The following is a 15,915-nucleotide window of genomic DNA, read 5'->3' as shown; positions in this document are numbered from 1 at the left end:
GATCAAGACCATTCGAAAACTATTCCGAAAAAGTCAAATTCAGTTGTAATTATTTATGTTATTATTAATAGAATGTCAGTTTTAGTCTATGTGGTCCTGTTCTGATTCTTCAAGATCATTCTAAAGCTATTCAAGGTGCATTTATGTCCTGTAAATGTGACTTTTTTAGCATTAATACCTGCTCAAATGAGTATCTAGTTTCGATGCCAGTTTTAGTATCGATTAATAGCTGATATTCGATACTTCTGACAAGCCTAGTTTCGATACCAGTTTTATTTTGGATCGGTATCTGGGTATAGATTTTTTTACAACCCTAGTCCTAAAACATAACATTTGGAGTGATGTAGGTAACTATGCGAAGTAGTTTTTAATCTTTTAATTGGTAATTTACTTGTATATTTAGCAATGTGCTTTAATATTACACTTTTATCTCAATGTACTAATGCTAGCGTTAATACCGGTGAATAAGAGTAAGTTGCACACACAGAGAATGCATTGTTGTTTGGAGTCAAGGACAGGACAGCGAGTTCTCGTGGTCCTGCTTTTGCATGAGAACTCATGGAGATAAAGCCATGCTGACCAGAAGAGACGCACACACAGATACAGATACAGACTATAAAAACGGTAAACACACACATCTCAATGCTCTCCTGTCTGTCCTTTCCTTTCTATGCTGCTCACTTTTTGCCTAGCCACACTGTCACAGAATCGATGTAACACTCCATAGATCCTTGTGACTTTACATTTTCTTTACAGATTCATGGTCCTCTTTGACACTTCCACCGCAAATGAGCATTCTTACACTTGTCATAGAAAATAATATATGCATGGCAGTTTAAAAGGTAGCACAAACACATGTTAAGACATTAATTAATGAGATGTTTAGAATAGCATTTTTCCAGTAATGGCAGTAGTTTTTTTTTTTTTTTTTTTTTTACATCCATTTATTACATTGCATAACATATTTGCATTAACGCGCATTAGAGCTGGTGACAAGAGAGCTATGCCAGAAACAAAAAATATACATATTGCAGCATTAAGCCTCCCACACGCTAACTGCTGTTAAATGGATTCTTGACCTTAGAAGTCTTGTGTGCCCTTACGTCTAATTGACCTGGTTTAATATCTAGCAACAACATGTCACCCTATTAGCATACAGCGCATACAAATTAGACATTAGCCATAATCTCTCAAAGTGACAGACGGCTCTTGACGCGCTGAAATGGACAAGATAGCATCTGTACGTGGATGGCATTTCCTTTGGATTAATGTGGAGAATTAAGACACTGCTCTGTCTCCTGTGTAAAGAAACAAGCTATTAACATAATGGCTTCTCTATAGAAAATGAAGAGAGTATAAATAGCCATCATTCAGTGCCAGAAGGTTGCAGATCCTGGGCCAAGCAATCATCCACTACAGACTACAGTGTATAGCACATTAGTCCAATCTTTATGTCAATCCATGAGAAATTATTACTGTTGCCATAGCAATTAAAGTGCCCATATTATGCAATTTTCTGATCTATGTTATAATGCTTTTTCCTCGTGGCAAACCAGAGGTGGGACCAAGCCTTTATTTTGCAAGTCTCAAGTAAGTCTCAAGTCTTTGACCTCAAGTCCAAGTCAAGTCCCAAGTCAAATAAGGGAAGTCCAAATCGAGTCTCGAGTCACTGGCTCATAAGTCCAAGTCAAGTCGTCTGCTTTCAAGTTTCAAGTCATTTCAAGTCTTTATGAATTTTAAACTAAATTGTACTTAAAAGGTCACTGTATATTTATATAGGAGTATTTCTAGAGTATACAAGAGTTGTAGAAATTAATTAAATTTTTTTTTTCTTTTAATATGTCTTGACAAGATGTTAGTGTGAATTATTACGGTCAGAACAGAAATAATTCAGATTTAAAAGTGCTTCTCAAGTCTTCTCAAGTCACAGACCTCAAGTCCGAGTCAAGTTCCAAGTCATTGACCTTCAAGTCTGAGTCGAGTCCCAAGTTTTAGTCCATTTTATCAAGTCAAGTCTCAAGTCCTAAAAATGGAGACTCAAGTCTGACTCAAGTCCAAGTCACGACTTGCAAGTCCCCACCTCTGTTGCAGACATACCCGTAGTTGTGTTTTGTTTCATTCACACATGTTTAACACACAAACCCTGCATATTTAGGCTGAGTGCTGAGTTCTCAAACAGAAAACACTCTGTTCCATCTTGTGATGTCATGTGATAACACAGGAAGCACTCCACTGTGTTTTTACACTCCATATACCTTCAGTAGAATCATTTGGATAATTTCAGACATGGAATTGTGAATCTCGAATGAAGAAAAGGTAAAAAGGTAGCTGTTAACTTGAAAACTACCACTACATGGTCATTGTGAGCTTTGTGCATGTAGACAGACATACAATAAACGATAACCAAACGTGTAAATGAAAAAAACTAAACACAACTCCTGGTATATTTTTGATGCAGTAACAGTGTTACTGAATGAATTAAAGGTTCTATATTGAATCTGTTTACATATTTTGGACACTGACTTAGGTCACAGGTAACGAATCACTGTGTCACCATATCACTGTATCGGAAACTATTTGCGTCCAGATACGTTGTTTCTGTGTCCGCAAGACATCCCTGTCCACACAGGTTAGCGCATAATTGTTTAATTTTACAGAAACGAAACTTAAAACTGCATGGCTAATTTGTATAAACTAAGCGCTCAAATAACAGCTCGCTATTGTGCACTGATGCCGTTCAGCTTCTGTAGGACTAAAGGACACGACTCAGTGGAATACATGTGTTCTTTCTGTAAAAGAGGGGGGTTCTGCTAACGGTGAGTCTGTTCTGTGCTTCCATCGCATTGGAAATGGTTCATATTTAACTTTTCAGAGAGTATACGTCTGCAGGTCATATGCGTAGACGATATATATATATGGACATATATTCTAGCCTCTTAGTGTTTGGCGGTGAATTACTTCACAGTGCATAGACGTACGTCAGCATATCAGCGTTTTCAGGCGATCACAGTGCTGGATCAGATCTGTACAAAGATGAATTCGTGGGAGCTGGCAGCACCAGATTGTTCCGTCTCTGGAGCTATTTTCCATTGGATTAGTGTGGACGAACACTGCATCCACAATGAAAACGACTCAAATAGGTACTAGTTTGGATGGGGCCTTAGTTACTGAAAAAGTGTAATTCAGGCAACTGTTCTGTAAACCAGGTATTGTTTGAGGTTATATAAACAAACATTCATTTAATACTAAATATAATACTCATTGAAAATAAACATCTACTAGTGCTTATATGAATGTGTAGAAATACAACTTTAAATTCCACTATTGAGCAATTTTTTCTGTCAGTCTAACATATTTTTATCCTGCATCCTCAGCACAGCCATCTTAGTATGTCCTGCCCTAAACACTTAATCTGAGTTGCTGTTGTAACATACTCATTCATTGCTAATCCTATCCATCTTCGTCACTATCAATTCCCCTTTCTCCATCCCAGAGCTCGGCCTGTCTTTATAACTTACCGGTATCATCCAGTTGGCAAGGTCTCCGTATTTTGAAACCTGCATAGCTCCCAGCATTGTCAAGTTGACGTGACCCCTGCGAACAACAAGGACAGAATATGAAGACAGCTGTCAGTTTTTTGAGCAAATAAATCTCAAAAAAGTAGGTTAGAAGAGGCACACAATAAGTTGCGTTCACATGACATCATATCACTGCAGAATCCCTATTATTAGAAATGGAGCTGGAGGACAGGTCAGAAATCTATGGTGGAATTTACCATTTTTAAAAGTCAGATTGCAGATTTGTTGATGTGGTTTATGGTTAAAAGCTCTGTAATTACTGCACCACATGAAACAAAACCTGGAAAAAAGGTTTAATGTCTTTTCTGCCAGCATAAACAAACAAAATTGAAATAATTTTATCACAATAACTTCAGAAGAGGCGCCATAATTCAATTCCAAAGACTGGATTTTTGGATTTAATGGACTTTCAAAGAAGATTAATATGGCATGTTTGTGAACAAATAATGATTAGTTCAGCATTTCTGGATCATAATTTTGGATATTTCTTTCAAAAATTGTGAATCTCTCATAGAGTTATACAGACCCAACATTGTTAAATTTTAACATCAAAGGGTCTCTGTTATGAAAAATTTACTTATGTAAACTTTAAGCCATGTTAGAATGTTTTTACGTCATCAAAAACATACCTGGCGTTGTGTTTTGTTTCATTCGCACATGTTTGAGTAAGCCTTTATTATTAGTCTGTCTACATGTCCAAATCTCAATATGCTCTGTTCCACTTTGTGATGTCATGAAGCTGAAAGTAGTTTTCAAGTTAACAGCTACTTTTTAGCTTTTGTTCAGTAGACTGGCAATTCTAGGGCTGAAATTATCCAAATGATTCTAGTAAAGGTGTATGGAGTTTAAAAGCACAGTGGAGCAGTGCCTATTTTACCACATGACCTCACAAGTTGTTTTCTATCTAAGATATGAACACTCAACAAAATTTTCAAAGTTTTATGTAGCGCATTTCTGGACACTTAGTCAGGCTGATGCATTATTATTATTATGTGGTGGTGGTGGTAGTAGTAGTAGTAGTACAAGTAGTAGTTAGTAGTAGTATTTCAAATAAATGCCTAAATATGCAGGATTTATGGGTCATACATGCGTGAATGAATCAAAACACAACTCCAGCTATGTTTGTGATGAAGAGAACAACATAATAACGTTTCCAATTCACAGTTTTCACAATAAAGTCGTCTTCCCATCTGTTACAGCTAAAATCATGACCACTTCCAAACAAGCTATGTCTCATTAGGCTAATTAGCATTTTGATTAGCTCGTAGTCATTTACACAGCCTGCTACTTTCAAACACTGTATATATTACCTGGTGAAATACGATGGGGGATTCTGCGACTGTCAACACCTTCAAATCTAATATATCCACAAATGGCTTTCCTTTCCTCAGTGGAGTTTAAGCGATGACGGTGAATAAACAATTTGTCTAAAGAAGTTTTCAAAGTCATGCTCTTGCTTCTGTGTAAAATTAGGCCTGTCATCATAACAAATTTTGAAGCTTGTTTTTGATTGTTTTAAAAAATATCAGATTTAAATCACAATAATGTTTTTGTGTTTGTATCTGGAATGGATCAAAGAAGTTAATTCAACCTCTGACGGCTCAAATCTTATCATATGGCTAAAAAATAACCACAAATTTCCCAGTAGTGCAAAAAAAGAAAACATATACACAATAACTAGACACTCTGAAATAAGAATGTACAAAAGTATGGTACAAAGTGAAGGGATCATAAACCACAAAAGACAAAATACAACTTTATACCCTTGTATGGGCGATTACATTAGAGACCTTTCTGTTCATTCTAATAAGTTCTTTTTGCTTTCAATTTCATATTAATTATAGACAATATTGATAATTTGCAGTGGCATTATGCTGGAGGTATTTTATATGTATGTGTAAATGGCAGAATGCTCAGAAGAAGTCAAGAAAGAGTACAAAAATTGGATTGAAACAACACATTTTCAGGAGCCTGTGAGCAATATGAGTGTTCATGGTCCTGTTCATGGTCAAATTGTGTTAAAACAAAGCTCAGATTAACCTGTTACCACCCACCTCATTTTGGTGTGTGCACAATAGCACTACATACCCAAATGCCATAGCTTATTAAAAGAAAACCTTAGAACCCACATGCTTGTGTGAGGCACCATTTTAAAGCTTAGGCCTTCTAGTTTCTGTAGATATGTATATGAAGATTGTGAGTGCTGCCTAACCTACAGTACAGTCAATTAAAATTGAAAACAAAATTGTATTTTTTTGCTTCGAAAAAAAAAAATAGAAAAAAATAAAGGCCTTAGCTTGGGCATACTTCATGCTAGGCATTTGTGACTCACTACACTCATTGTTCAAGTTGTTGGCAACAACTGTGTAGAATTTCAGATCTCTAGGACAAAGGGTTTTGATGCTGTGAGCCTTTGTGTATACAAAATGACAATTCGGCACAAGATTGCCAAATTTGTGCCAAAATAATAATAATATAAAAATAATAATAATTGTTATTATTATAATACTAATTCTTCTGAGCTTTAGGCATGTTTTCTCAAGAAAAAAAAACTAAAAGTAGCCAAAATTGTCCTCCAAGTGGAAGATCTGCCTTCTATGGCACCGCCCGCACTGCTCCCTGTCTCCCTCGCTCTTACGCTTATAAACACAGGGTCCATTTCAAATACTATCTGAATGTCCCACCCACCGTTTGAAAGCTCTGGTGATAGGCTAAAACAATATGTCAGTCACTTTCTGGAAGATCCAATGACTGAAGAGATTTCTCGTAAACAAACTGATGACGCGTGCGTAAAGCCAGGAAGTAGATGGGTGCGTTAGCTTCTTCAGCGGCTTGTCCCAGCTAAACCACGGCACCGACAACAGCGGGGAGGGTCTCATTTTGAAGCTAAGAGTGTGAGGAAAACAACCGTACCCAACAGTGCTAGCAAACCTGCTAGAAACGCAGTGGAGGGAGGGAGAGAAGAGAAACTTTTTTTCATATCATTGTATCCATCGATTCATACGGACGAGGGTTTTTTGGATTATTTCCCCACATGGAATTATTTTATGGAAAAAACAACTTGATATTCTTTTTCTGTGAATTATTACGGACTTATTGAGTACAACTTTTCATGGATTGAACGCGTTTTGGACCGACAGAACCGGCTCAAAGGTAAGAAATGCGTATTTTATTCTTTGATTATGATGTGAATTTTTAAGTTATAGCGTTTTGGGCTCGTTGTATGGCATAAAATGAATGATATGGTTGTTTTATTGAGAAATTAAGCTTTCAAACGATGTATGGCATGCCAGTAGTGAAAACAATAATGAAGGTGAAAATACAGAGTGAACTTTTTTTTTTGGAAAATCGCCCGCCGGCGGGCGGGTGGATGGTAAGTGGTTTTAAAATCAAACTTGAGGAACAGAGCTTCAGACAGAGCATGCCTACAGTTAGCGTCACACCCCCAGGCAAATTTGTATCTCCATAACAACAACTGTGATATTACCAATTTTTCAATACATCTCCCTCCTCTAATACATCCTCTGACCTCATGCAAGAGCAGAGCCAGCGTGGTCCCATTTAGTCCCTCAGAGCTTGAACAGAGCTATTTATGAGCCCTATTGGATTTCTACTGGGTGGACAAACACAACTGACGCTGTAGGAAGCGCTGGTGGGCCCATCTCAGACAGCGAGCAGATCAATAGACCTCAGCGCCCGCGAATATTGGCACAACCCCTGTCTACTTTCACTGGTGACATAAGCCATTATCCAGGGCTACAAATTGTGGCTGTGTCTTGCGGTGAAATCCTGGTTTATGGTTATGGACAGGCAGCTGTGTGGGTGATTTCGGAGATGGTTTTCTAACATCCGGAGAAGGTCTTTGCAGTTTATTTGTGTCGTAAATCACTTTATACTTCAGATCTTAAAGTGAGAAAGATTAAAGGTTCTGTATTACGTTTGAGAGAAGAACTCATCTTAAATATGTAAGATTTGTGTGTTTAATTTAATTTATGTGAATGAAACAAAATAAAACTCTGGTATAACAAAATAATAGCATATATCAGAAAATAACATAATATGTGCCCTTTAAAGTGCATATGACAATATAGACTATCATTTATCATATTTAATTTTTGGTGAAGTTTATAATTTTACTTTCTGGTTGGACGTGGGCAGCAAATACACAGGTAATTGAGATACATAGAGGTAATTCAATAACTGTTACCTGTTAACTTGTCTAAATTGCTCAATAGTTGTGATTAGATTAATAAAAATAAACAACATCACCTTTACTTTGTTAAATGAATGTTTAAACTGTCAGAAACCTTGAGCGTAAATTGTCTGGATGAAATTTTCAACGTTGGTGACATAGGTAGAAGTATTTTGTTTTAGAACATCGTTCCTTCCTTTCTTTTCATGCTTTTCTTCTCAACTTTTTCCACAAACTGCCACTTTACTGATAAAACTATGATAAATAATTACCACAGATACGATCCCACCAAATCAAGTAATTAATTAAAAACATGAAAACCTCATATTTGTAATAGCAGTATAATCTCACCCTCGGATCATGGCGAAGGACTCGTCACTGGAGAAGTAAGCAGCACCAGGGAGCACAGTCACAGTCTCCTTCCCTGTGGGACAAGGACAGTGTCAAGATGGACCTCAAGATGTCTTTGAACAAACAGTGCTCCAGCAAATACATAACACTTAAGGTCACATACTGCGCATTTACAGGATATGGTACGTTGGGAGAATGAAATTGAAAGGGCCTATATTACACTATTTTCTGTGTTATAATGTTGTTTCCTCATCTAAAACATACCTGGAGTTGTATATTCAGGCTGAGCTCTTCTCTCAAACTGAAAACATTCTGTTCTAATGTATGATATGGTATTACAGGAAGTGCTCCACTGTGTTTTCAAACTCTGATGTGTTTCAAACTCTGATGTGTTTTCAAACTCCATACACCTTCAATAGAATCATTTGGATAATCTCAGCCCTGGAACTGTCATCTCTGTCAATCTGTTGAACTAAAGTTAAAAGACAGCTGTTAACTTGAAAGAGAGCATTTTGAATTGTGGAGATGTAGACAGACTAATAATAAAGGAACTCAACCATGTGTGATTGAAGCAAAACGAAACTCCAGGTATGTTTTTGATCAAGTAACAACATTATAACAGGACTTAAAGTTCTCAATAGTCAATTTGGTATAATACAGGACCTTTAAAAGTGCACTGTAACTTTTCTGGTTGAGCCGCCATTGAGATGTTATCCATGGGCTTTGAATGATGACAAATTAGGACCTTTGCCATAGCAATTAACAATAAAAGACAAAATCCTTTGAATGTGAAAAGTCTTCAATAATACTTTTAACATGAAGCTCAAACCCAGAATGTCCCATAGATTTTTTTTTTTCTTCCCAATATAACATTTTATTTTATTCATAATAGAAATTAACCTTTCCTGAATAGCTTCATAATGGTTTTGAGCTGTATCAGAACAAGTTTTTTTTAAAATTATCATTGTGGTATTGGAAACCCTACTGAGGATCGAGTCAATTCCTTAGCATCGAAATCGAGTTAAAAATTTTAGTATTATGGCAACACAATTAGTTCCAATTATCTGGGTAGTGGCTATTGAATTTCTGACAACCCAAATGCATGTATTACCATATATGAATGTTAACAGCTGGCTCACCTGCATTGATCAGATCTGCATCCACCTCTTCTTCTGTGGGGTATGGGCCCTGTATAACAACAAAAAACAAAAATCAAAACAGAAAACACTACACCCTCTCACAGATGTCACTCAATCTGAGCGGCTGCCATTTTTCAAGTTACAGACAGACACAATCTCTGCGATTAGATGAGACATTGATTTTCTCTGCTGAACAAAAGGCAGTGAGGAGAGTGGAGAGGACCAGGGAGACAGATGGTCGGTAAACCTGCTACCTGTAATTAAAAAAAACTTTGACAAATACAGCATTAGCATAGGCCACTCTCCTGTCAACACGAACAATTGGAAAAGTTATTATGTAATATTGCCAATCTTTTGTTACTCCCTCATGGTAAACAAAGGTAAATAGAAAGACACGGGAAATTTGAAAATACATCATATCATAAAGTGTCACCAGTTTTACATAACAACAGAGTGGATCTAAATTAAGATGCTCATTGATAATATTATGGTTTCTGGTTTAGTGTTACGTGAGATCATTTGCAGTTCTAGCATTTAAAGGTCCTATATTACGCAAAATTGACTCTTGTGAGCTGTCATCTCCTCAAAAACAAACCTGAATTAGTGTTTTGTTTCATTCACACATGTTTGAGTAATCCTGCATGATTACACACGCTGTCTACACTTCCAAAGTTCGGCATTATCTCATGCAGCGGTAGTTTTCAAGTTAACAGCTACGATTACTTTTAGTTCAGTAGAGACTGGCTGAAATCATCTGCATGATTGCAGTAAAGGTATATGGTGTTTAAACACACAGGAGCACTTCATGTATTAGCACTTGACATCACAAAGAAAAGTTTGAGAGAAGAACTCCACCTAAATCTGAAGGTTTTGTGTGTTAAACATGTGTGAATGAAATAAAACACAACTCCATGTACGTTTATGATGAGGAAACAAGATTATAACATACTATAGATCAGACAACAGTAGAATATGGGCCCTTTAACAATAAAACAACAATTTATTAGATTATGTAAAAGAATAGCATGTCTCTTACCAGTCCCAAAATGCCATTCTCACTTTGGAGATGAACTGTGATGTCTGATTTGATAAAATTGCTGGCCAGCATTGGAATTCCTATACCAAGATTGGCTGGAAAAAAGCGTTAAGGATAATAACAACTAATGGAATAGAGTCAAAATTATAGACACAAACATTGCACAAGCTCTTAGTTAACCACCTCAGAGATCTCGCTGGACCAGTGCTGCCTTGGTACCACATAATTATCAAGAAATTACAAATGTGTCACGCCGAATATTAACACAATGTGAGAGCAGTGAGTCGTTAATGATAAATCAGGCGCCCAAAAGCATGAGAAGGACAAACGCCACCAGAAAATCATGGACATGCAAATTCAAATTAATTATATGTTCACACTGTAATTTGTCAGCGCAATCAGCAGAGTTCAAGCTACAACTAGTCATTAACGTGTTGGAAAATGTACAGGAAAGATGGCCATGTTTTTTTTGACTAATGTCCAACATATGACTGACTGAGAATACAGAGATGAAGGCAATCACTCACTGGTCAAAGAAGAAATACGCTGTGTTTTAAATATTAGCAGAAAATGGCTGCAGTTCAAATCAAAAGCAAAAAAAAGTGGTGCAGCGTGGTGCAAAAATCAGACAAAAATTAGAATAGTGTGATAACAAGATATCAGTTATCAGAGATTAATCCAAAAATATTTGTGAAAATCTGCATGGAGGAATCATAATAATCATAATTAGTAAAACAAATATTACACTAATCTGGGTCCCGTTTGTACCATAAAGATACTAAAAACTAATGTTAGTATGTAGAGTTTAGGCTTGCAAAATAAAAATACAAATTGTATTAATGCTAAAAAAACTCATATGATCAAGTATTGATACTGAATAAAAAAAAAACATAACATAAATAGGACAAAAACATATCTTCCTACATCATGGTAAATGATAAATAGTCACATTTCTATATAGTGCAACCTTGAAAGCACTAAAAAGCACTTTACATCAAGGAATCACTCACATTTTTACACACACACGCATACACACACACACCCCCACACACACACACACCCCCACACACACCAGTGTACACAGACTCCGAGGGCGTGGTGGGTCAAGTGTCATCTGTAGGAGCTGGAATCACACTGGCAACTGATCAACCAATGATGTTTTCATGTTGAGAGCGGGATCTGAACCGTCAACTTCCGGATCAGTGGACAAACACTCTACAAACTAGCTACTGTCATATTGTTGCATTTAGAATCGTGTTAATCTTACCTCCATAACTTCAAAAATTCTCATTTACTGGCACAATTGAAAAAAGTAGTGTAATGAGACCAGACAGAAAGGGTATTAAACTATTTGAGGCTGTGGCAAACTCTACCTGTAAATAGTAATTGTCTATTTACATACAGAATAATTTGAAAGGGTATTTAATAATTATGATATATATTTCCAATAAAAGGATACCATACATTCCATCTTCAAACTCCAGGGCAGCTCGGCGAATGATCCTCTCTCGAACAATATCAGAGTCCTTCTTTGGTTTGGGTTTTTCCGCCTGACTTTTCTTGACTGTGCGTTTCTGAAACCAAAACACACAGATGGCTCATATCAGGCAAAGACTGACAGAAACTCTGGAGATATTCTCTGCCAAGCTTCGATGTACATAAGGAACTGAAAACTCTATTGATTCAAAGTCAACATGGCAAAGATAGCATCAGTACATGCACCTGCTCTGTCTGCTCCAAGTAGTTTTTTTTCACAGATTTTGGCCCCAATTTCGGTCAGACTGCCTGTCTAGACACTGGCCTGTCCCTGGAGATTGGAGTAATTCACAAGTCTGGGGTGTCGATACCAAGCGGGTCGGAGCTGTTGCAAATGGCTTAGCTTTAATTTGAACAATTTCATGCGCTTGCTTGTCTGGAGTCTCAAAAGCACTACTTTCTACTTTGTGGATGAAGTAGCTGACCAATATAAGCAATATTCTTAAAGGACCCGTATTATGCTGTTTTCTGATCTACGTTATAATGTTGTTTCCTCATCAAAAACATATCTAGAGTTGTGTTCTGTTTCATTCACACAGGTTTAACACACAAATCCTGCATATTTAGGATGAGTTCTCTTAAACAGAAAACACTGTTCTACTTTGTGATGTTATGTGGTAATACAGGAAGTGCTCCACATTCACAAGAATCATTTGAGAAATTTCAGCCCTTTATTTGCCAATCTTTGCTAAACTAAAAGGTAAAGGTTTACTGTTATCTTGGAAACACACAAGCTGGAACAGAGGATTTTGATCTTTGGAGATGTAAACAAATTAATAATAAAAGGTTAAGCAAACGTGTGAATGAAACAAAACACAAATCCAGGTATGTTTTTGATAAAGTAACAACATTATAACATGGTTTAAAGCATATTATAGGACCTTTAAGCTCGAGACAGAGACAAGAAGATGGCATACCTGCAACAGAAAAGTGACACAGTGCACCTTTAAGAAATCAAGTCTAAAAAGGTTTTATCCAAGTGTTTTGTGTTGTGATAATCTGGTGAGTCTGTGGTCAGTTTAAAATGGTAAAATGCAAAGTAACACAGTTTGGCAGTTATAGTTCGTACCTCAATCCTCTTCTCGTAGCTGCCTCCCTGGACGACCCTGTGCACGTAGATACTGGGGATGTGGATATCTTCTGCAGCAAAAGTCCCCACGTCCACCACCTCCTCCACCTAAACACACAAACAGGAAGAGTCAACATTTGATTCCAGTTCAGATAAGAAAACCATCACTTTATCAGTAAATAGTCTGCACCAACCCAGCTATGAAATTTTAAAGATTGACAGATTAAGAGCGGCACAGGTTTTGACATTCTGCAGGCTGGGATTATCATTAGTTTATTTAGTCAGGATAGTGCACGACTTTGATTATTAACCAGCAAGGTGGATTCTTGTGATATTTGTAAGTTCAGCAACGAGAATCCATCTTAAAATACTCCCGCTGTAAGGTTCAAATTGACCCAGTAGTTTGTGGACCAATTTCCATGGCAATGTTTTGCTTTGTCTGAAGTGTTTCACAATATAGTATTAAACCTTTCCATCTTCATTGACCACCTGACCAAGTTACTGGTTAGATCTGTGGAGTTACAATTAGAATGCTTGTTTTTCTAGGTATTTATGAGCTATAAAACCACCTGAAATTGAATAAATGCAAAGTAGAGCTGTTGTCACATTGTGAATCATTCCTGGCAGAGCAAGGACATATCACAGAAACAAGGAGGTGACAGACCCCCAACTAAAAAGTTACATAGTGCACCATAATGAAATGTCACGATCATTTCATATCATTAGAATAAAAATAATATAACAACATAAAAGACATAAAACGTATCAGCCTCATATTGATATTTTGACCCATGTATTGAGATACACATCGAATTATGAGAAAACTGCTTTGTTGCTTTCCAACTTGCCCCTGCTGTGCCAAGACGACAAGACGAGGCATTCTCAAGATCGTAAGGTTAAGAGGATTATTTCAAACCATTTTCAGTTGTTATAATATGCCAGTATATTGCGAAACTCGTAAAATTATCAGTTTTGAGAGTCATGTAGCTTGTATTTTCTCAGCACTACAAGTTATGAGTGGAAAAGTGTTACTGCGTTGCCTTTAGACACGGGCAGGTACAAATGCGTGGGAGGTGTCGGAGTGATTCTTTTCACAACAGAGCTGTGTCCAGTCAAACATGTGCAGGCAGAGGAGGCTGAGAGCTGGACCAGGGACAGAACTCGATCACAGGGTCAATACCGAGAGCAGTGTGAGGCATCCAGACACAACTGCATCTCTCCTCCACTCCTCCTTTCACTAGCTCCTGCTGCACCATCACAGCTATTTCAATTATATGTTAATGAATTGCTTCTCATTTATCGTTTTTATTAAAAGAGGACATACTGTTTACAATCACCTTTATGAGCTTTTCACCATTTTATAACGCTGCTTTCTCCCTGAGCTTAACTGGAGTTGTATTCAAATTGATTCATGAATATTTGCTGCCTGGGATCCAGAATAAACACTTCTTCAATACTTGACGAACTGTGATGTGAGTCTGGTGACCGGTGAATCTCCCTGTTTCTGATTGACAGGTGGATTAGCCAATCAGAGACACAAATGTTCAGTTGTATCGGAAAAAGTAAAGGAAAAAACATCAATCTGAGTTGAGATGAATTTGTTTTTGTTTGTAAATGATAGGTGACCAGTGAGCTCCTTTATTTCACAGACATCGCTGAAAAAAAATATAAAAAACATATCTGATTGGATCGATCACGTTTGCCTGAGCTCGAGACACAGCAGAGGGCGTGGGGACTGAAACTGATATCAACTTGTATAAAAAAATACAGAGATATTATTCTGGATTTGCCATGTCAAGGCATATTTGACTAATAAAGTATTGTCCTTTGCATTCAAGGCTTGAGTGCTTGGAAACATTTCAACAATAAAAACATGTAAATGAAAATCTGCTACTTTCTATGGTGAAATGCCACTGTGAGGGGGTATGGTTTATTAGTTCTAAAATTTTGAACCAGAAGTAAATCAATACTACAATATATAAAGAAAAAAACAATATAAAACAAAATAATGATCCATAGGAAATACAAAAACCCTAATATTTCTTCCTTGCATTAACTTTCATCATTTCAATGTTTGCTTTTAAAGTCCTCAGTGGCCTTGCTTCACCTTGTTATTCAGTTTCAAACCACTATTCATGAAGTATTTTTTCTCAAGGCTCCCAAAAAGGTTTCTTAGTAGTGCAGTATAGTGTAATTTAAAAAGGTATCCACACTTTCTTTATATACAAAGGATAAAAGAGAATGTTCAGGTGCAGAACTTTTTTTTTCGTGATTGAAAAGATTACAAAATTGAGCCAATGGAATGACAATTTTTTGCTGAAAATCAAACTCCTAAAAAGAATCATGAATCCTCATATTGATCACAGGCTCCTGAAAATGTGTTATTTAAATCCATTCTGAGTTTTTAGAAGATCTTAAAACGTTTCTGACAGTGTTTGCCAATGTGTGCATGTGTGCATGTAGAACACCCCCAGTATGATGTTACTGCAAAGAATCAATATACTCTTGTTTGGAACATTCAGCTGCAAGTCTCTGCTGTTGTTTTAGCTGTTTTTGCAGTCTTTTTAAAACAGATATTGTACTCAATGGTCTAATTATCGATCTTTTGACAATAATACATTCTGTGATACACCTCCCAACTCTAATGTGAAGTAGTCTTATTTTCAAATTTAGAACAAAGTTACCACACTTACACTTTACATTAACAGGTAAGGGAGACAAGGTCAGAGCTGGGAATAAACCATAAACCTCCCAGTTACACAATGACCGCTCAACCACTGCAGCATTATAGACCGTCACAGCCAGCACCCAGTGCAGTACAATATGAGTCACTAATTCACTGATTAGAAAAGTCACAAGAATGTGAGTGCATGAAGCTTGAAGAATAATGAACTACCAAACTGTCAAAAGAGTGTATGATAGAGTGGAAAATAACTAGTCTGCGCTCTTGTCAGCTGTAAATTATAGTTTGATCCTACAAAACAGAAAGTGATTCAGTTTGTCTGTGTGTTCTA

General features: G+C 36.9%; 1 protein-coding gene across 1 annotated transcript in view; it reads right to left on the bottom strand.

Moving 5' to 3' along the window:
• Positions 1-15,915, bottom strand: part of oxct1a (3-oxoacid CoA transferase 1a) — a 91,801-nt gene that overhangs the window by 47,028 nt on the left and 28,858 nt on the right. Inside the window, exons 7-12 of the mRNA XM_055161951.1 lie at positions 12,902-13,009; positions 11,756-11,870; positions 10,297-10,391; positions 9,261-9,309; positions 8,122-8,194; positions 3,519-3,594 (exon numbers count right to left, since the gene is read on the bottom strand). Coding sequence (XP_055017926.1) covers positions 3,519-3,594; positions 8,122-8,194; positions 9,261-9,309; positions 10,297-10,391; positions 11,756-11,870; positions 12,902-13,009 — 516 coding nt within the window. The remainder of the gene's footprint in view (positions 1-3,518; positions 3,595-8,121; positions 8,195-9,260; positions 9,310-10,296; positions 10,392-11,755; positions 11,871-12,901; positions 13,010-15,915) is intronic.

The sequence above is a fragment of the Boleophthalmus pectinirostris genome, unplaced genomic scaffold (assembly GCF_026225935.1).
Source record: "Boleophthalmus pectinirostris isolate CB_2022bp ecotype Guang Dong unplaced genomic scaffold, ASM2622593v1 HiC_scaffold_4, whole genome shotgun sequence".
Taxonomy (NCBI): Eukaryota; Metazoa; Chordata; class Actinopteri; order Gobiiformes; family Gobiidae; genus Boleophthalmus; species Boleophthalmus pectinirostris.
This window is presented reverse-complemented; position numbering and strand designations above follow the sequence as displayed.